The 22311-nt window shown below is 42.1% G+C and overlaps 1 protein-coding gene across 2 annotated transcripts; it reads left to right on the top strand.

The window, feature by feature from the left end:
- The first annotated feature begins 684 nt into the window (after window positions 1-684).
- On the top strand, window positions 685-21570 carry ssh2b (slingshot protein phosphatase 2b). 2 transcript variants are annotated; one of them, XM_070843899.1, is made up of 15 exons: window positions 685-901; window positions 4638-4681; window positions 13303-13415; window positions 13539-13603; window positions 13694-13815; window positions 13916-13981; window positions 14101-14166; window positions 14270-14464; window positions 14716-14809; window positions 15032-15160; window positions 15517-15563; window positions 15773-15919; window positions 16137-16337; window positions 17036-18083; window positions 18586-21570. In XM_070843899.1, exons 1-15 carry the CDS (start codon window positions 839-841, stop codon window positions 19924-19926), a joined length of 3741 nt encoding a protein of 1246 aa, XP_070700000.1. In that variant the 5' UTR covers window positions 685-838; the 3' UTR covers window positions 19927-21570. The 2 variants fall into 2 exon arrangements, with proteins under 2 accessions (XP_070700000.1, XP_070699998.1); XM_070843897.1 differs by lacking the exons at window positions 685-901; window positions 4638-4681 and adding an exon at window positions 10550-10892.
- The last annotated feature ends 741 nt before the right edge of the window (window positions 21571-22311 follow it).

Raw genomic sequence — 22311 nt, 5'->3', positions numbered from 1 at the left:
TTCACAAATATTATATTCTCCACAGAACCCTAGATGGCACTTCCTCACATTTTTCACCAGTCGACTCGTGATTTTGACCCTTCTTATTAAACATTTGTGCCTCCCACAACTTTATGCATGTATAGTAAATACTTGTAGAGTACCCCTGACAGACATTGTCAAGTCAAATTTTATTCAGGCCTCTATAGCCCAAAATCACCAATCACAGTTTGCCTCAGGAGGCTTTACAATCTGTACAGTTTATAGCACCAATTTTGACAGCTCAGAAAGAGCAACAGAGGAGCAATTCCTCTCCAAAGAAGGTCAGACATGTAAAGAACAGACAAACAAACAAACAAAATCACAGTGTGCATGCATATTACATGTAGACAATAAAATACATACGAAGAATATGGATCTAGGTTGATGTTAAACAACTTCAGGGGTCACCAATAGGACATCAATATAATGCATGTAATTATTGTAGGCAGTTTTCCTGATGATGAAAGTCAATATGTACTCATGTTTTGTTATAATTCACCACTACAGCGGCAGCAGCAGCAGCAGCAGCAGGCTCTCTGATTGACTGACACACAATTCTCCTCACTGCTTTGTTTACATCCAGCACACACACAGTTAATCAGGATTGACAAGCTAAGAGAAGTTGCGCATGCGCAACTAGCGCTGACAGAGGAAACAGCCGGGGAGTAGTCAAGTAGTGCACGGTCTGAGAGAAAGAAAGAGGAAAAACGAGAGAGGACCAACAACCCGGCTTCAGCTGGCTTTTCTTCCCCTCGAAACAATTATGCTCGTCTCGCCGCTGTCGCTTCCTCTCAGGTGCCCGCTTCCCGGTCGCTGAATGGCGCTGGTTACCGTGCAGCGTTCACCGACCCCCAGCACCAGCTCCAGCCCCTGCGTTTCGGTAAGAGGCGCCTTTATTGAACCTTCCGCCACTAACGCTGCCACCAGCACCACCAAACCCAAATTTCCTAACTATCGTAGCCGGGTTGAGGCTTCATTTCCGCTGTCTTTTTGTCGGCTGCTGACTGTCATAAAGTGCCTTGCCTTTGTACTCCTGCGCATGCGTGAAAATATAGCCGCTCATCATTTCAAGCTACAATTTGTAGTTAACTTGCCCGAAAATGTTTTGTTACAGCTGCTGGAAAGGACAACAGTGTCAATGACATTACCAAAAGAGCAAAGGACAGTTTCCACTTCTGTTTTTATTGTACTTCACTGTTGACATGGTTCCTGTAAGCACATTTCCGCCAGCTCAAAGGTTCAACTGGTAGTTAGCTAGCTACCACTGTCCAAAATAAGACACTTTCAAAGACAGTGTGGTGAAAACTGTTCCTCTGTCCTGCTCGTCGATGTGACTCTAAATCATACTACCAGCCATGTCATGATTTTTACCTGCAGAGTTGTAGTTTGACTATCTATTATGAAATATTTCTTTCACTTCCGCTCGTAATAGGAGCCTTGTGACACGCATGAATGCGGGTATTTACTCCTGCATTATTGTTGTGTGCTGTCTTGGAATGTAAACAAGTTTCTGGACGTGTGTCTTTCTTGCTGGCTGTCTGTGTTTGTCTGCCCCCCCCCCCCCGCCAGACTTGGTCCATGTCTGCACGTTTCTCTACCTGTCTGCCTCTCTTTGTGTGTGTGTGTGTGTGTGTGTGTGTGTGTTTTGAGGGCAGGAGTGTGCCCATGCAAAGCAGAAGAGCAGGTGATTTTTCTTTTCTTTTGCTACGGTCTCTGCTCGTCTCGTTTCTTCAGAAGCAGGGAACCCTCAGCAGACAATCAGGAAGTCATATACAACCACTCAGTCTCTGTTTCCCATTCATATGTGGTTCTCTGTTTGTTTGTTTCGCACAAATTCACACACTTCCTGTTTCAGTTCTGTTGTGTGTGTGTGTGTGGTGTGACAGCTTGTCTTCAGTCAGTGTGATATCATGTGAAAAATATTGATATACTTTACTTCCCAGCTCTGGCAGTGATGCTGTAGATAACTTATATATGGGTATAATGAATCAGTAAGATATGGACGGCTGCTATGAACAAAATCTAGTATCAAGATTTATGTACATGTATGATTTTAAAGTACGACATTAATGTAAATTGTGATACAATGTAAATAACCAGACTGCAGTGCATATTTTTTTGCTAATTTAGTGTATTAAATCCCTGACAAATTAAGGTAAAAAACAAAACAAATAAAATTCAAATGTTGTCATAAAGCAGTCCTGCTCATTGATTTGCAGCTTTGCCTATTATGGCCTGAGGGCTTGTTATCAAGCATAAGTGAATATAGCAAAATCTTTATTGTCCAACCCTACGGTTAAATGAAATTACTGGTTGGCCATAGTACAACACAATAAGGGAAGACTGTTTAATCTGTTTTCTTTGCAAGTTGGACCCAGTAGAAAATTAGAGTTTGTGCGTGAAGATGTGTTCCTTTTCTAAGTGTGTGTCAGTCACGGAGTATTGTGGTATGTCCAGACCCTGTCCATCATACCTCACGTCGGAGCGAAACAGGTTCTGTGAGTTGACATGATAACTGTCTTGCTATGTACAAACACATTTTAGGTCATTTGTTATGACGGCCACCCAGATTGACTCAAAATGTACATAAGAGTAGATGAAACAAGATTGTTTTGTAATCGTCAACACTGAGCGATCAGTATCAAGCAGCTCAGTTTCTGCCTTTTTAATAGTCATATATGTTAGAGATGTGATAGTGAGCTGGAGAGTCTTTCGTCACGACAGGAGTATGAGCTGTAAAAGTAGAAGAAGATGATGGGTAATTTAGCACGGTGAGACGGGCAGGGGTGGTGAAGGATGTGAAGTGTTTCCTTGTGGAAATATGCTTTCAAGTTGCAACCCCCACACACATACGGTTATAATCCATTGCACAGACACATGTCTGACTTCCTGTTTTTGTTGTCATGTGATGTGATGTGTGTAGCTGTTTTTATTCTTCTTTCTTGAACCTTATGTCTGCTTGTTAATAAGGGTGTTTGTAGTGAAAACACCCATACTTTACTACACCCACCTGGACACATTAAGTTGGCCATTAGAAGAGAGGCCTTAACTAGTTTTAACTTGGTGACTCTAGATGTTGTAACTGGTGACTCCCAGCGTGGCACAGACTTGTCTCCAGTCCTGCAGATCCCTGCCCAGCCTGCAGGCTATTTCCATACGATTTGAAAAAATCCTCACATTTTCATTTATTTAAATCTCCATGTTTTATCCCACTCAAACAAAGGTGCAAACATGTCCCAATGTAGGACAGAATGGCACTGAAGGACAGCTTAAACTTTACACATGCTCAGGTGCATTGTGTTTATTTGAAACTTACTCTTTACAAGTGAGATTGATCATGATGTGCAACAAAACTTAAAAGAGATTTGAATATTGTCTCCAAAACACCTGCTAAAAACACAGTTTCCCAGAAGTAAATGCTAAGCAGACTGTAAATATAGCTATACCGCAACACAAAGTAAGGCACTGAATGTTTTCATTTTTTAAAAATAATTCACCAAAGGAAAAAAAAAACATTGGTTCCATCATTACATACTTTTCGTAAAGAGTTCAACAAATCATAAGATCTGTTTAGATCTGTTTGACATCGCAGACGTTACATTGAACTGAATCTGCAACCGCGTCATAAGACTTGACAGTAATTCCTGGTATCCAGACCCCTCAATACTTTGCTTCAACAATAACTAGGCCAAAACGTACCAGTTCTACACTATGTTACACTCACAGGAGAAATTAAATACACAAATATACTGCAATCAATTTGCATCTGCTGCATCGAACATTGCAATCACATATGATAAGAAATACTGTGATTTTTCATCCATATCGCCCAGCTTTAGTCAGAGCCAACACATTGAGGCAGCCCTGCACAAGTTCATCTTTTTGTCTCATAATCCACTCTTCCTTTTATGAAGCTGTTAATGGTTTTGTAATGTTGTTAAGCCTACATACAGTGTAAACAAGATAAGTACCAGGCACTGCAAGATGAGTACCAGGTGTTAATCTGCCACTAATCTACAACACTCTCATTTAGCAAAGCTTCATATTCCACAATGTGCGGAATAGTAGCGATTCAGATTTTTCTCTGATTCTCTCATCTCCTCGCTTGTTTTTATGTGTGAATGTGTTATTCTCTGACCGGCCACACCTTAAAAACAGACTGAGGTCATTTTCCTGGAGAGTTTGCAAATTGAGTTGAAGCTCGTTTCGGCTCTCCCTGCTGTCTACTTACACAACACTGAATACTGTGTTTGATGCTGGTTTGGTTTGAGTGGAAGCTCATTTAATGTTGCATAAACATTTTAAAATGACCTCTCTGATTTGAATGCAGGCTTTGCTATAATAGTGGTAGCTTTATTATACCAAGCAAAAATGGTTAAAAATTAGTTTGTTTATCTTTTAACTTAATAATATTGTGATGTTAATGGGGTGCTACGCAATGAAGTGATTTAAATTAACTATAAAAACAGATTCAAAAATCAAAGTCTCATGAAAGCACTGATGGGTTTTGGGATTTTTTGGGGGATTAATGCATCAACAACATAAAAATAATGCTGTTCAATACCGCACTGCATATACAAATTATTAAATGTAATTTTTTTATTTTATCTCTGTAGGAGTCCGGTAGTGGGGAGGATGACCGTCGTTCTCAGCCGAGAAGGTAAGATACTGACAGATATGGTGCAGCATCACCTGCTCTGCCTCAGACAAATCTTCTTCATCTTTCCCTGCAGTGACCTCAGCGTTAAAAACACTTTTTCTTGTTACCTCACAAATACGATGTGCTGTGGCATTTTGACGTTGTAAACGGTGTATCAGTTATGTGAGTCGTAGTGTCATGCAGAGTGGTTAGAGACAACAATAGTGTCCAAACAGGGGGCCTGTTACGTTGCCGCTCTTGACCTCTGGCCTGACATGACCCCCAACCCAGACGAACAGGGGAGAAAATAGAAGAAGTAGCACTTGATGTTAAATCATTAAATGCGTCTGACCCTGCAGGACTTCCTTCCTTTACCGATACAAAGAGCGTCTGTGTTATTGTGGTGCTATACACAACCCTGTGCTGTCCCTTGTTGCCTCAGGCGTTGAACTCAAGTTAGGAATCTGGTTTATCCTGTTTCACTCACCACAGTTGCAACTAGCTTTAGTCCACCACAGATCAACAATGTCCTTCCACTGCCTGCTGTGTTTATTTGTTCTAGATACCAGTAAATCTTAGTTACTGCTGAACTCTTACTTTTCCCTTTGTTTTATTTGGACCTCGTAATAACAGTAAATCCTAAAATCTTCTCATGTATGATATAATTAGCTGTGGTTTGCTGGCTGTCCATTAGAGGGTAGTAAGCTCCCTGTGAGTCAGGTCTGGGTATGTGGGTCAGAGGAGCTGCACTGCTGATCCAGGGGCAGATTGGTCGCCCCTCCCAAAGTCAGAGCGCCTCTGTGTCTGTCTGGTCATTGGAGCTCTGTGCCATCTAACTGAGAGGGCTTTCTGTATTTGTGCAGCTGGGAGTGAAATCTATATTCACATACTGGAGCTGTGTGTGTGTGAGAGAGTTTGTGTGTGTATTTGGGTGTACATAGAAGGGTATTGGATCAGATGTTATTTTTATATGCTGTATTTTGTAAACTAATGTTATTTTCAGTGACTTTCTTTGAAATCCTAAGATTATTTGACCAATGGCGATTTTAATCATATGGCACATTTCATGACACACAAACTCAAACAGCTTTACATTGATAGACAAAACTATGAAAATAAAGGCTTAAACATCAGGAGTAGAATAACCTTTATGGTGCCCTGTTTTACAGCCATACATGTTTTGCTAAATGTGACATTTTCAATTGAAATTAGGGCTGCCTGATGGTCAACTGAATATTGTTCCATTCAATGATGAAAATGTGTAACACCATGACACAAGACATGCCATTATACACCATACCATACATACAAATATATGAATATCATGTTCCTAAAGAATTGGGATTGATTTACATTTGGTTACTGATCTTTAGTTTCTTCTAGTCAGAAACTTTATTTCAAGACATTACACAGTTGCAAGGTCCTAACAGGCCACATATTTTCATTCACCTAGCAAGCTGTTTATGCACAATAAGGACGCGAGATATCACAAGTGCAGTTTTATCATACTTTGCCACCTTTACCACGGCTTTCAGCTTTATTCCTCACGACTTAACAGAAAACCGTAACTGTTCAGCAGTTTGTCTCATAATATGGGGTCATTACAAGGGAAGAGCAGTTGTATCTTATCCAAAAAAATCACACATTTCTTATCAAGCAGTGATCTGACCTAATAACTTCCACAGTCATGATGATTTCATACATCACTCGTTATGCCAGAAAGAAAGTATGTATTATGTGAAACAGGGTTTAGTTACAATATTAATCAAAATCCAATCTTATAGATGGGAGTGGATCATTCAAAAGTTCCTGTGGCTTAGCAAATGCAATGCATTACGGGGCTGTGTACAATCACCAAATAAGTTTTACGTGAGGAGAAAAATGGATTTTGTTATTAAAAACGAAATGATTTTTTTTAACCTATATTTAGCATTAACCAAGAGACAAATTAACAGTTACCACATGGACACAGGATTAGATTCACTGTGTCTTTAAGTCCAAGCTGCAGTCTTGTGTCTTCACATCCCGATTCACATACCTAGTGCTGACGTCTGTGGCTGTCGTGCCGTCAGCAACTGCAGCCAAGCTCATCCGTGACACAGGTAGTGACATGCATTCAGACTGGAATAAGGCTTTAGTGATGCAGTGTGCCTGCCTGCATAAGCAGGGGCCTGCTGCAGTGCTGCTGATTAGAGTCAATGACATCAGCAGAGGAGTGACATCAGCCGAAGCAGCAGCGTCACTGCAGGTACTATGGAGGAGAAATTGAGGGGGAAAGACGAATTTGTAATGACGCTTCTTTGGATGAAAACATTTGTCTGTTTGGGAAGGACACTGATTTAATTCTGTCTGTTTTTCTACACATTCTCCACTTCACCTTACAGTTTTACATTCATGTGCCTCCAAGACTCCCCTATGAATCTTTTTTTACTGTGTTGTAATCTTTTAAATGTGGTCTGTAAAGATATATTATCTTAAGGATTGATTAGACTGTAAATAATCACATTGGCTTGCTGTCTGTGCTTTACAGATATACATACATATACATATACATACACACAAGACTCAGCTGCTCAAAGGATATATGCTAATAAACTGGATGTGTGTTTGAAATCCGCTGAATAGCCTTGGGTGTGCTGTATTATATATGTGATGTTGTGATCACTAAGGAGACCGTCTGTGTGTTTGCATTCTTGGAGACATAAGAGCAGCAGAAGAGTGTCCGGTGTCTGTCTGCATGTAACAACCACATTGCTCGTCATTGGACGGTGTGACTTTCAGCAGTCAAATGAGAGAACAGTGAGGGGGAACTTGAGAGTTGCGTCCAACACCACAAAACATGTGGGTTGCTGAGAGTCCATGGACCAATAGGACTACTTGACCAAGGATTCTAGCCCATGATTGTTCCGGGCTAGACCTGATGTAACACACTTTTTTAATTAGCAGTTGAAAGATTACAGGGAGATGAAAGTGATTTTGCGGGGGTCAATGTTTGAAGAAATTCAGTCAGAGAAGGAGAAGGCAACTTCTTGACAAGAAGAAATAGGCTGTGGTGGAGCACAGAGAGTTGGACAGGAGGCTGAGGTGGTGTTTGGGTAAATGTCAGGTTAGGCAGCAGCTATAAGTTGGCGATAAAAGCCTCCTGATGAGTTCTAAAACCTCATTAGTGCAACCTATGTCTGCCTTAACATGTCTTTGTGCCCACATTGAAGTCTTGACCCTCTGCTGTATATGTGTCCTTTAATGTTTCCACATAATACTTGACAATGTTGTTACCATAGACTGTATATAAGAAGTGGACCTAAATTCTGGGTCTGAAAAGTGACACCAATGTGGGAAGTCCCTTAAACTTGCATCATTTCTAATGGCCAGCAGGTGGCGACTCCGCTGGTTGCAAAAAGAAATTCAAATGAATGGAAGTCTATGACAAATGGACCCTACTTCTCACTTGATTTATTACCTCAGTAAACACTTTCCTAATGGGTTTATGGTCTCAGTTGCTGGTTTCAAGTCTTCTTCAGCACAGCATGATGTTCATTTAGTAAATGATGGTCTCATTTAGTGGAAAATAGACGATAAAGCATGGTTTGACTTAAAAGTCAGAGGCAGTCTTTGTGGAAGGAACATCACTTTTGTCTCCAAAAAACCAAGATGGTGATGCCCGTACAGCAAAACTCGAGGCTTCAAAATGGCGGTCCACAAATAGGTGGGTGATGCCACGGTGGCCACGTCCACTTCTTATATACAGCCTGTCTACACACTTTGATGTGTTAAACCACCTGTGACTTAGCAGACTGATGAAAAAACAATTTACCACTTGTAATGATCACAGAGAGGAGGTCAAAGTCTGTGACATCGCTGAGCTTATCGACTCACTTCATCTCACTACTGAATCACACCACCTGGCAGCTTGATCAAGGAGGGCAGGGGACATCATTTATGTGTACAAAAACATAAAAACAACAGCTTTTACACACTTATGCAGTATTACACAAGCCACAGATGGACCTAACAGAAAAACACCTCTGCAGTTGTTTATCCTCTGGGATGAACTGGTAGTCAGGTGGTGGCCACGCATTTACACTCAGTTTGTAATCTATCCTATAAATTGAAACCACGAGGGGCAAACAACAAGCAGCGTAACCAAGTTTAAGGTCAAGTTTCTCCTCGGGTCACTCCTAATGTCTCCTTTTTGATTTCTCAATCCTTTTTCCGTTCTTGTGTTGTTGTTGTTGCGCTGTTGCTGGAAGCAGCGGCACATTAAGGTGTCAGGTATCGCTGACTCTGGTGAGAATCTTCCCTAAAGGCTACAGACCTGGACGTGGTTACACAACATCACCACCCGTCCTGCAGCAGCAGGGTTCACACAACACAAATGTGATCACTGTGTGGCTCCCCAGACGATGCCCTTCTGGGTGTCGGGAGTAATTAATGCTTAATCAGGAGGAGTGTTGTCATGGAAGCTAAGTTACCAGGTGTCTGACCCTGTTGTCACCATGAGGAGGAGAGAAAATTGTCAGTAGGGGTACATGTTCATAACCAGAAGACCCTTTCCTGATAAATGGTTACGGTGCGAAGGAAAAGGGGGAACTGAAAGACCTGGGCAACAAATGTGACTGACGTTATCAACCACAGCTTCAAGCAAAATAAATCTATGGTTCTACTTAATATAACTCAAAGCCTAAAAACGGCCTCTAAGATGTCACTGCTCAGTTTTATTTGCTGGCATCTTGAGTTTGAATACGAGTGATGACAAAAACCATCAGTGTTTGTTAATGTATAATAATTGTTTTTATGCTGCATCCAGTTATATATGATCGCCAGATTCCCCATTCAGTCCTGGCCTGGGACCCTCTCTCCCTCACCATTTCCTACCTGCCTCTCTACTGCGGCCTGCCTCATAATGCCAAAAAACTTCACAAATGGACGCTCAAGTAAATGCTGTGAGAATCAACTCAGAAGTTGTTGAAAGCACTTATCCCTGACGTTTCATGCCTGCGGGACCAAACCCAATAGGAGGTTTTCAGGATTGTCTGGTCTTTGACTTGTCATTTTAAGACAGTCATTATTTGAAGTATAATGCAAGGGCGTCTTTTTTAGCAGCCACTTCCTGCTGCATGTATGTAGAGCTGCAATGATCAGTCGCTCAGTTGTCAGCTTTTAATCAGCAACTATTTTGATAATGGATTAATTGTCATTTCATTGTCAATTGCCATTTTAAAAGAAAATGCCCAAATTTCAGCTTCTCAAATGTGAATATTGACTGGTTACTTTACTCCTCAGTGACGGTAAGCTGAATATGTTGGGTCATGGACGAAATGAGACATTTGAGAACATCACCTTGGGCTTTGGGAAACACTGATCAACATTTTTCACCATTTTTATGACATTTTATGGACCGAACAGCTAATTGATTAATTGAGAAAATGATCACAGATGAATCAATAATAAAAATTAAAAAAAATCATTAGTTGCAGACCTAATCATATGTGGCCACTATTTTCTCAAAGCTACATCAGGGTCAGTTTGGGCTCAAAAGGCCTCATGAATTACAGTTAAAAAAATAAAAATATAGTAAACTCATGCCTTAATACGTTTTTGAATAATACTGATCTGACTAATTCTAGGAGCGTCAGTAAAACTCATCCTTCAAAATAGTTAATGTTTTTACACAAGAGTTGTGTCCATTAAACTCATGTTGTTGTCTATGGCTGTGATGCCCATCCGCCCCCCCCCCCCCCCCCCCTCTCTCCATGACACTAATAATCCCTCATACAGCCGTCTTCAGACCGCTGTTTTTGTCGATTGGACCATGTGAGTCTCCTCCCCTCCAGCAGCAGGATTTACTGCAGCCTGCTGCGGACACATGAGGCAGCACCACCGAGCAGATGTTAGAGGCAACCTGTCAACGTCCTAGCTGTTTATGAATATAATAATACCGCGTTTTTATTAAATACAGCGTTAGCGAACAATGTCCTAAATCCGCCATGACCATCAAAAACAAAACGTCAAAGTGAGACCAGAACCAGTCCTTCCACACCTACGGCTGCCATCAGTAGTTACAGCCCGCTCCTGCGCGCCCTGCCTCCGCCACCAGAGCAGCGATGCCTCCCGGAGTTGTGACCGCGCCACGGAGCTCGTCAGCCGGCTGCTTCTGCGCCTGCTGCGGGGTGAAGATGAGACCGTATTTCACCGAGAACTCCGTGATCTCTCAGGGGGAAATTTATCAGCTGTAAGTTTGCTATTTAACTCTGAATTGCTGTAACATCTTGAGGCTATTGTATACAATTTCATTTATGAATTGCTTAATGTAGGTGGCTAGAGTCAGTTTGTATATTATCACTGAGAGGTTGGACAGTTTTTTTTTTTTTTTTTTTCCCTCTCTTGAAGCTTACTTGGACAATCTCTTTTTCTGTCTTGACACAGTTCACGTTCTCATTTGCCCAGCTTTCCAGTATTAGGTAACAATGATCTAAAGAATGTGGATTTCCCATGATGACTCAATGGGAAGGATGTGACAGTACAGTAAGTGGCTGCAGGAAGACGTTTCCTTCCTTTTGCTCCATGGGAAATGCCTCCCAGATGCCACACTCATCTGCATCCGTGCACTTTCCTCCAGCCACCTTTTTTTTTTTTTTTCTTCAAATTTTAGATGTGCCTGAAATGCACACAGAGGGGGCGCAGCAGAAAGGCACACAGTGTACCTGAGACAGATTGTTCATTAATCAGAGGGTGTGTGGTTAATCCGGTCAGTCGAGTGTCTTCAAGGGGCAATTGTCTGGAATTATGCTGACATTTATTGGCAGTTTATGCATTCAATCAACCACGGCAAGACATAGTTTGTCCGCACTCAGCCATTATTCTGTCTTGTAAAGGACATCTGTCTGGTGTGTTGTTACTCTTGGTGAAAGAGCTCAGCTGTCACAGGGTGTAGACTGTTTGTGTGCCAACCAAAAGACAAATGTGTTACAAAATGTTTCTATCCTTGCTATTTATTTATTTATTAAAAGACATATTGGCAGTAGGTGGTTCTTACAATTTCTGTTTAGTTTTGGTGTTTGTGCTGCCAGTGTTTCTGGTGTGTACAGCCCTTTTTGTTGTTGATCCCTCTGTTGGTTTGAGGGGCAATGATGCTTTTTCTTGAAGAGAGAGGGAAATCATGCCTGCTGACATTCATGCTATATGCCCTAAGTCTACTGGCATGTACATTTGCACTTTTTTATATATATAACAATATATAACATCAACATCAAATCAGGCTGATGTCACAAATTTCTAACATCCATTTTTCAGACTTGGGAATCTAACCGGATTCTTTTAAAGGCACCGCTTTGAAGCTGCTGATTGCCTAATTGTCTCTTTTGTAATTACTGCTTTGCCTCTGTTCCTCCCCTCCTACGTCCTCACAGTAGACAGTGACAGGATGGGACTTCCTCTGTCTGATAGTCCTTCCTTAGCCTTGTCGTATATTTATCGTTACCTCCAGTATGGATTGGCAAATATGCACAGCCAGGGATCTCTGTTGTTAGTGGTGAATCTGCATTCACTCCATCATTACAAAACACACCATTTGGTGTCAGCTTGTTCCAAGGCCAGAAAACTCTACTGTGAACACTGGGCGTAATCTTTGCAGGTTATGATTTTGGCCATGATTCAGCTAAATGTGGTAGCAATGTTAAAATCATCATTGTATTGGGGACTGTAAGTCTATTACATAACTCTGTTGTTTAGGGAACAGTAGCACCATGTAGCTTAGCTGAAGGTGCCAGTTTCATGCCAGGTCGTTGTTCATGTGCCATAAAGTACTGAAGTCTCAGCCAAAGGCAGTTAAGTCATAATTACCAGAGATTAAAACTGCAGGATGGTCTGCTGGTCTGATAAAGGGCAAAGTTCATGTGAAAAAGATAATTGGTCGGTGAAATGGGTGGACAGTTTGTTTTCTTCCCCCTTCTGTAACTCAATATGTCTTTGTTTGTCGTGGCTGCTGTCCTTTTCTGAACATGTTCAGTTAAGCCAGCACATTATTGGAACCAGCTGCTGTTTGTTGTAAACTGCACAGTCAAGTGTCTTAAGCTCATAAAAGCACATAAATCTGTCCATTATTGTTCTGTATATAATATTTGCACAGGATGTGGTGTGTGTTTTCTAAGAAAACATAGGATTAAATCACTATTATTGAAACACATTCAATTTCTGGATGACAAAATCCCTCATACTCAATATTCAGCAGATGTTTTCATGCTGAAGAACAGAAGGTACTGCTCAATACAAGTGGTGGAATAAAAATAATTAGTTTAGTCTATGAATTATTAAAGATAGTGAAAATGTCCAGTTTCCCAGAGCCCAAGGCGATGTCTTTAAATTGCATTTTTGTCTAATCGTCCAAAACCAAAAGATATTGACTTTACTATCACATAAGATAGAAAGAGCCAGAAAAGCCTCATTTAAGAAGCTGACTGGAGGATGTTTGGCATTTTTACTTGGAAAAATAGAATAATCTGAAACAATTAATCGCTTATCAAAAGATTTGCTGATTACTGAGTAAACAGTAAATGAAAGCTATGAAGCCTTTCAAAGATGTATTCTATTACTGTATATAGGTGGTTATCATGCACTTATTTTTTTCCTCTCTATCTGTCCAGTATCAGTGAAAGTTTCCTGACAGTTAAAGGAGCTGCTCTCTTCTTACCTCGAGGAAATGGCTCCTCCCCTTCGTCTGCCTCTCGCTTCTCACAGCTTCGCAGCAAACATGCAGGTGAGGTAAAACGTTTTCCTCAAGAACGACTGACTGTTTGACCGTTTCAACAGAGCTTTTGGTGGATTATGTTCTGAACACTGATTGACACAGAGTTGTGTCTTATCATTTTCATCTTACCAGGAGACATCCAGCAGCATCTACAAACCATGTTCACTCTCCTCAGACCAGAGGACAACATCAAACTGGTGGGTACATACAAACACACACATAAAATCCAGTCCCAATGTTATCAATGAACTACCAAGGCATCAGCTGTGGGACTTTTCCTGTTCCAGGCGGTTCGTTTGGAGAGCATCCACCTTCAGATCACCCGCTACATGGTGGTGGTCTCAACCAACGGTCGTCAGGACACGGAGGAGAGCGTGGTGCTGGGAATGGATTTCAGTCCCGTGGATAGGTGAGACACTGACGCACACAAGCTCATATGTATGTGCCTTTCTGTTTTGATACAGTGCATAAAGTTTTAACATGAGACTTAACTTTTTCCCCACTCCCAGCTCATGTTCGGTAGGGCTGGTTTTGCCCTTATGGAGCGACACGTTGATACATCTGGATGGAGATGGGTAAGAGAGTTTTTTTTTTTTTAATGTGTTTAAATCAGAGTTAACACACATTACAATGATGGTTTACTTACTCTTTTTACATTTCACCTCTAACTCTGCTCTCCTTTTCTTGCTCTCAGGGGATTTAGTGTGTCAACTGATAACAGAGTGCATGTATTTAAGCCCGTTTCCGTGCAGGCCATGTGGTGAGTCACACTCCAAGGGTTCATCTTGATATTTAAAGCATGTCCCTGCCATGTATTTGAAAACTCAAACTCTTGCCCCTTTGTTTTTCACACTCACTCACAGGTCGGCCCTCCAGTCACTCCATAAAGCATGCGAGGTGGCTCGTTGTCACAATTACTTCCCAGGCAGCTTGTTCCTCACCTGGGTCAGCTACTATCAAAGCAGGGTCTCCTCCGACCAGGTACGCATCAACGAGTGGAACGCCATGCAGGATGTGCAGTCCCACCGTGCCGATTCGCCTGTGCTCTTCTCTGATATGTAAGTATCCAGATCATATTGAATTTTCTCCCTTCAATTATTTTCAATATGATCATAATTATTTATGATTTGTCTCAATGAATTAAGCAGATTAGTTGTAGAGATAAAAACCATTCAATATTTAATTGTAGTTCACATAGTATCAAAGTTGTTTGGTGAGACACTCCCACATTTACAGTAAACGTTTATTGAGGGAAATTAACTTGCATTTAGTACATATATGGTATTTCAAAGTCATGGTGTTTCTGCAGACCGACAGAAAGAGAGCTGACTGAGCGTCAGATCAAAACCAGTTTGAGGGAGATCATGATGCAGAAAGACCTTGAGAATGTCACCTGCAAAGAGGTGAGTCAGTGCTTCAGATGCTCGATTTAAAGATGCTCCAAATAGATGCATTCATCATTGACATTTGGGTCACTCCCAAAGAAGGATAGTTGGAAAAAAATGGCATGTTTGAGGGGTTTCTTTTCTTCATCAGTGTTAATGTATGCCTGCCTTTTTAGGTTTTGATTTTAGGTCAGATCTGCGGTTTTAAGTTTTTGTTCTCTTGCTGGATGTGTTCCGTAGATCCGTACAGAGCTTGAAATGCACATGACATGCAACCTGCGAGAGTTCAAGGAGTTCATCGACAATGAAATGATTGTCATCCTGGGCCAGATGGACAGTCCTACGGAGATCTTTGATCACGTCTTCTTGGTAGGTTCACTGAGAACACCTCTATAGTACCACTGCTGTGTTTGACCCCAATGAAATCGACAGGATGAAGAACTGAATAGAAAGTGTGTCAGCTCTTAGACATGAATGATTTATCCTCACTTTTATGTAAAATGTATGGACATTGACGGGACAGCGGTCTTAATCCACATCTAGGTAACCTGGCAAAATATGAGATAGTCTTATGTAATTCCTCCCAATTTTAAGGCACTTTGTTCTTGTTTGGTTTGGAGAGCACATTGAATGTGAGACAGGCCTTGCCACAGGATTTAAGCATTATGAAAAGCTCAGTTGAAGGACCTGAACTAGTCTAAGGAGCTTGCTATTGTTTCCTACAGGGATCTGAGTGGAATGCATCCAATTTGGAGGAGCTACAGAAGAGCGGGTAAGGAGGGGGACAAAAACACCTAAACCCACTACACAGTACAAACTGTATTAAAGTCAACAAAAACATATTATATGATAAGACCCTAACACTCATTTTTTTGGAGTGAAATTAAATGTTTTGTGTGAAAATATTCTTCAGTCTGTTATCTAAACATTCACTCATTCCTCTCATATTCCTCTAATCTTTCATGTTTCGTTCTCATTCAGGGTTCAGTACATCCTGAATGTAACGAGGGAGATCGATAACTTCTTCCCCGGTGTGTTTGAGTACCACAACATCCGTGTTTACGACGAGGAGGCCACTGACCTGCTGGCCTATTGGAATGACACGTACAAGTTTATATCTAGAGCCAAGTGAGTTTCAGATGACTGCTTGTTCTCTATTTTTCTCTGATCTGCTTGTCTTGTCACGGCAAAGCTTTCTGTCCTTGTTGCCTTTTTTGTTCTCGTCAGTTGTTTTTAGGAGTTAGCTTACCTTCTGAAAACCTTGACCAAATGAGATCATCTGCCTTTCAGAACTGTTGACAACAACAGGCTGACATATGTGCTTGATTCTTCTTATCTACTCCAGGAAAGCTGGATCCAAGTGCCTGGTGCACTGTAAAATGGGTATAAGTCGCTCTGCAGCCACCGTGATCGCATACGCCATGAAGGAGTATGGGTGGGACTTGAAAAAAGCCTTTGATTACGTCAAGGAGCGTCGAGCTGTGACCAAGCCTAACCCCTCTTTTATGAGACAGCTGGAGGAGTATCAGGGCATACTGCTGGCCAGGTACGCACATTAACACATATACAAATACATTTCATGTGGATTTATTTGTGTAGTGTGACATCAACACTGCACTGACACTGTGATTGCTAAGGCGAATGAAATCAAACCATCGATCAGGATGAGATAGAAAGGTACAAACAGCTAAACTGCTTCATATAGGTGTTCTCAGGATTTTTCTGTGTAATTTTATTCACAATTTTTCATCCACATCTTTTTTTGATATTGCTCACAATTCAGTAGTACCTTTTGGCTGAGTCAACAATTTTGCCTTCAGTGGTTTATCCATTTCAGTGTTGTGTGTGTGATATATATTCTGTGATGCATTTCTAATATTAAAAGCTGCATTCATTGATTTGTTTTGTTTTTCTACTTGGCCACTTAGGGATCAGCAGAGCAAGCTGTAAAACACAACAATGACATATTGTCACCTTATGAAGTTGTTCTGGCTAACATGTTCGCAAATAGTTCTCCATTTACACATCCAATAAATACTGAACATTAGCATTCATTTGGAGTTTTGTGCCTGGCCACCTAACAAATGTAATATTTATATAACATTGGAGTTCTTTACACTCTGGTCTGTTGTACCTGTATGTGCATGTTTATGTATGTTTGCATAAAGAGGATAGAAAAGAATATTTTTGTTTTCTGTCGTGACGTGTATTCCCACTTCTTCTTTCCCCACCTTCTCCTTTCAGCAAGCAGAGACACAACAAACTGTGGCGTTCTCACTCTGACAGCGACCTGTCTGAGCACCACGAGCCCCTGTCTAAATCTTATGCCCAACCGCACAGCCTGGGTCACTCCGACCCCCATAACCAGGCCCACAGCAAATCTGGCCTGTCTGTGAAAGACCTGCTGGAGTCCCTGGGAACCTCAGCCAGCAAAGCAACACACTCCACTAGCCAGCCTGACACTGGCATCCAGGCCAGTCAGCTCAGCTCGGCGTCCTCTGTGGGGGTGGCAGGTCTATCAGGCGATTCTGAAGCTCGAAGCCTTGAGGCTCCTTCTCGTCCTGCTGTAGTCCAGATCAGCCAGTCTGACTCCTCCTGTCCCGAGTCCACAGCTGGTTCTGTGTCTCAGTTATCTCCTCCGCTCTCCAATGGCCTATGTGACTCTGAGGAGCAGGCTTCGTCACCACCTTTCTCCCAGCCAAGGGCCGCCACTGTGGTGCCTGAGCTGCAAAAGGCAGACATGGTGACTGTGGCACAGACTGTTTTAGTGGGCCAGCCTCACCCGCCTCCATCCTTTCACCACCTCCCCATCTCCCCTGCTCCGTCCCCAACTCCAGCCTGCATGGATGAGGTTGTCAAACCGCAGGTGTCCTGCTCTCTGCCTGTGATAAAACCAATCCTAGCATCAGTACTTGAGCCAGTGACAACGCAAAGCACAGAACGGGCTGGACCCCAGTGTCTGTCTGCGCCAGTGGCTGTCAAAAAACCAGACTGTGACCAACAGATGTGTGGCTTGTCTTTGGACAGTTTAGCAACCAGTTGTCCCCCCACTAGTGATTTTATCAGCTACACCAGTGCCATTCCACAAGACAACGAGGTGTTGTTTGGACACAGTGCAGATCACATTAACTTTTTCAGTGCCAGGGAAAAGTTCAAGGGAATGAGTCAAGATGGTAAAACTCCCTGTGCTGCGGCGCAGCAGCCTCCTCAGCTGAAGAGTTGTGGCAAAGAACAACAAGCAATGCCTCTGGAGGGCTCCACTAGTGAGGGGAAGGAGGAAGAGAAAAGAAAGGTAAACTGAAATGTAGACTTTCCAGAATTACTGCACACTTCTTTCCATTGCAAACACCCAAATATTATTGGTTAGACTTTGTCAGAGTGTGAGAAGAGTCTGTGAGACGCAGTGAAGAATGTCTGCAACCCAAAGTTCTCTCTTTTGGTTTTCGCAATGGAGAGTGGTGTGCAGATGTTTTGATCTTGTGTAAGATGTCCAATATAATGTAATACAGGTTATCAAAATAACAATTTTATAAAATAACATTTGTTGTTTGGAAATATGTTGAACCCAGAGCAGTTAAATTTGGTCTCAAAGTATTGGTATTTGTCAAAAGTTTATCTTTTGTTTTCTTGAAAGGCTGCCACCTGGTGGCACAAAGGTAGAACACTCCATGCAGAGTGTCTGTCACATCTTAAACAGTTTTACTTGAATATCTTCTGAATAACTTTATAGATATATTAACACTTTTATTTGACAAACCTGAATTATTGGTTATGTTTTCTCTTTTTCTATGTAGGAACTGACTGACCCTGTGCAGGTCACAGGGCTGAAGCCTGCAGTGGACACAGAGACTTCACCTCTTGTCCCTCTCAGCCAATCAGAGGGCCCCGAGGACCAGGGGAATTCGAGACAGGAAATGGAAGATGGAGATGTTTTATCACAGGGGGAAGCTGAGAATGTTAAGGCGGAAGTGAAAAACAAAGAAGAAGAGGAGGCGGCTTCTGCTCGTCTCTACAGCGATTGGACGAGAGGGTCTGTGCGGCGTGTCACACGACAGCTGGAGCAAAGAATGAAACAGGAGCACGAGACTCCGTCTCCCTCCTCATCTCCACCATCCCTCTCTGGCAGTTCCTCCTGCTCTAAGCGGCGTCCACTCAGCGCCAACCTTGCCACAATGTCTAATCCCCAGGATGCATCAGTTTTCTCTGAGGTGTCAGTAGTCAGCACTGTGCAGGAAGAACAGGAAGAGGATGATGGGAAAATTGGACCAGTTAAAAGGGAGAGTGATAATGTAGTTGAGATGGAGGCATTAAGAAATAATGACATGAGCACAAAAGGGCACAAACTCCAGCCTGCTGATACTAGATTGCTCTCTACCTCTTCTTCTTTCTGCCGCTCCGCCCATTCTCCCTTTGCCTCTGTGAACTTCCTGTGTCTGGAGGGTGTGACGGAGCTCGAGTCAGGCACAGACTGGGACTGCTCCACAGAGGGACCCCATGGTGACGTTATCATGAGAGAGACGTGGGAGACTTTGTGCGAGCTGGGTGCCTTCCTGCAGCAGGTGAGCGTGGGCGGAGCCTGCAAGACCAGCTGCGGGGACCAGGCTTTCGGCCTGTGGCCTTGTGCTGGAGCCACTCAGCAGCGAGGGGGCAGTGCACAGAGGAGGGTCAAAGAGGTGCAAGCCAGGATTCGCCAGGCAGGACTGACCCCTCCATCCCTGATGAAGCGCTCAGCCTCTCTGGCCAAACTAGGCTGTCTGGAGCTGCTCGCCAATGACCTGAGTGAGTGGGAGCTCAGCCGCTCCTCTTTTGCTCCATCCTCAGCAGAACCTCCGCTCCACACAGTTAGCGACGAGTCTAAGAAGCAGCGGGTCCACAACTCTCCTTCCTCAGCAGGCCAACAGCCAGAAGTCCTCGAGATTGATGATGATTCTGAAGCTGGGAAGCCCTCATCACCCCCACCATCTCCACCCTCGCATCAGATGACCAGAGTCCTGGGGAGACTCTGTGACTCTGACCAAGATTCTCTGCATTCGCCTGGGCTGTCTCTTATGACAACAAGGCAGCAATATGGAAGGACTCACCCTCTGAGGCGGCTTAAGAAAAGAACTGCTAGTACCCTTTACCACACCATGTAACCCTCACTGTGTGTATGTGTCTGTCTGTGTGTGTGTGTGAGAGAGTGTTAGAGGAATCATGCACAACTGTGACAAATGAAAATTGAGTGTTAGTGTTAGATTTATTCAGCAAAACAAACCAATGCCTCTTGCCTTAAAGGATATGTTAAGTCGTTTCCGTACGTTTTTTTCCCTGCAGATCCACCAAGAGCTCCTGTGACATCTGTGACATGAGATACTTGTCGCAGTGCAAGAACAGTGACGAGGCTATGACGGCTCTGGTCCGCTGAAATTAAAATAAATTGGCAAGACTGAGTCAAATAGAAAGAAATACTGTGTAATATATAAACACTTTGAGAAGACATTCAAAAAGCAGCAAAAACAATCATCCAGATGAATGAGTTAACTTGTTTCAAATGTAAACACGCCTGAGCCTGCGCACATTCATTCTTTACATCGTTGCTGGTTTCTCCGTCGTCAACTTGATATTTACGTGGTCGCTGTTTGTGGGTCGAATAGTCCGACCTGATGTTAGGTGGAATGTAGCATCCGTTTTCCTCTTCTCACGCTTTCATCAATATTTGCTCGTTGTGGTGGGGAGCTACAAAGAACGAACATGAATTCAACACTCAAACAGACTAATCAGACTTGCAGGTTTGGTTCATGCAAAGACAAACTTAATTTGGCAGAAATATATTGTTCTGACAAATAATACCAATAAAAGTCAACTCTGCTGTCTTGAGGCTGATTTTAAACGTGGTTTGTGCCTGCAGCAGCGCAGCGAAACACTCAAGAGCTCAGGTTGAAGCACAGACGCCACAGATTAGTGTTTTTCCCCCAAAGAAAGGTGTTTGTAGACCCAGTGACTGGAGCATCAACTGTAAATGGTTGCTTTGTTGTACAGTGGTTTGTTGTATCAAAATGTTGGGAGAAGAGGCATGCTGGGTTTCTTTGTTTGTTCTTAACTACACAATACCTCAGTAAGTCTGAACCAAATCTGACCTGCACAAACGTCAGACTCTGGTTTCCTGGAATGTCATTCAGAGACAATTTAAACTTCACTACTCGATAAACTGAAATAAACTCGTCTCTCTTATGAAGTCCTCTCTCAGTTCTGATGCCACTTAAACTAGACATTTTCTGTAGGTTTTGCTGTGTGGGAGAAAGGGTAGGGTGAGGGGATGAAGGCAGAGTGTATATTTGTGAGTTTACTTCTATGTTCTCTTTGGGATGTAAAGGTCTCTATTGTGAGTGTTGACAGTTTAGGAACTGTACATGTTTTTATATCTGGTTTATGTCTGTGTGTGAGTGTGACTGTAGCACAACTTTACCATGTGGGTGTGTTTTTTTTAATTGATCTTTATCTCTTTTATACACATTTTTAGGAGTGTGCCTGTGACTGGCAAGTGAAGCTTCTCTGCAGTCTATCAGAAATGTCTGTACAGGGAGGTCTGTCATACATGCACTTTACTCCCTTTTTCATTTTAATGTGGCTTTTTTTAATGTATGGTTGTTATTCTTGGGGAGCATGCATAGGTGGTAGCAGCTGTTGGGTATGCATGTGTGTTGTCAAACTGATTTTTTTTTTTGTTTATTTTAAACTATCAGTGTAAATAGTCTTTTATATCATGTGCTTCAACTGTGACCATTAAACAATGGAAATGATTGAGTGTTTTGCTGTGAGTCTGTGCAGTTATAGTTCATTCAGTTATAGTTTGAAATAATCTTTGTTTAGAGATTAATTTTTAGATTGGTTAGCCAATAAAATGTCAAAATGTGAAATATTTCCCACAGCCTAATGTGAACTCAGTTTACTATGATCTATAATGGATAAAATCAGAAAAACCATTTGTGTAGATGGAACCAGACAATGTTTGTAATTATTTCTTGTTTAGTGACGGATTCAGTCAATTACAATTGTCAGTTGTAGTTAATATGCTAATAATTTCCGCTCTGTTCTGTCAACATGGACCTTCATTATTCTTTGTCTCATTCATCGTACAGCATTGTGGTTGTGTTCCATTCGGTGAGGTGAGTATTTTCTCTCTTCTCTTTGGAGAACTACTCAAGTTCTCAGTTTGGTGATGTTAAAGGCTTAGTCACAGCAATGAAAAAAAAAAAAGAAAAAATTTTGAGCCACATATTAAAGAGTTAATGTCCCAGTTACTATCTGTAGAACACTTTGTCACCAGTTTTCTCAGTCTGTTTCTTTCATTGTTGTTCACATTTACACACGAATATGGAAAACTGCAGGAGAAGCCTGTAGGTAAGTTGTTAGTAAGGTTTATATTTAAACTGTTAAACCTAAATCTAGAAAGTTGCTCACTTTGTGGTTAGTTAAATACCTTAAAAAGGTATCATTTTTAGGGGAAAGAAGAAGCTGCAACAGTGTGAGCTATAAAATTG

Source organism: Pempheris klunzingeri, chromosome 14, assembly GCF_042242105.1.
Source record: "Pempheris klunzingeri isolate RE-2024b chromosome 14, fPemKlu1.hap1, whole genome shotgun sequence".
NCBI classification, from domain to species: Eukaryota; Metazoa; Chordata; class Actinopteri; order Acropomatiformes; family Pempheridae; genus Pempheris; species Pempheris klunzingeri.
Note: the sequence above shows the minus strand (reverse complement) of the source record. Positions and strands in the feature narration are given on the sequence as shown.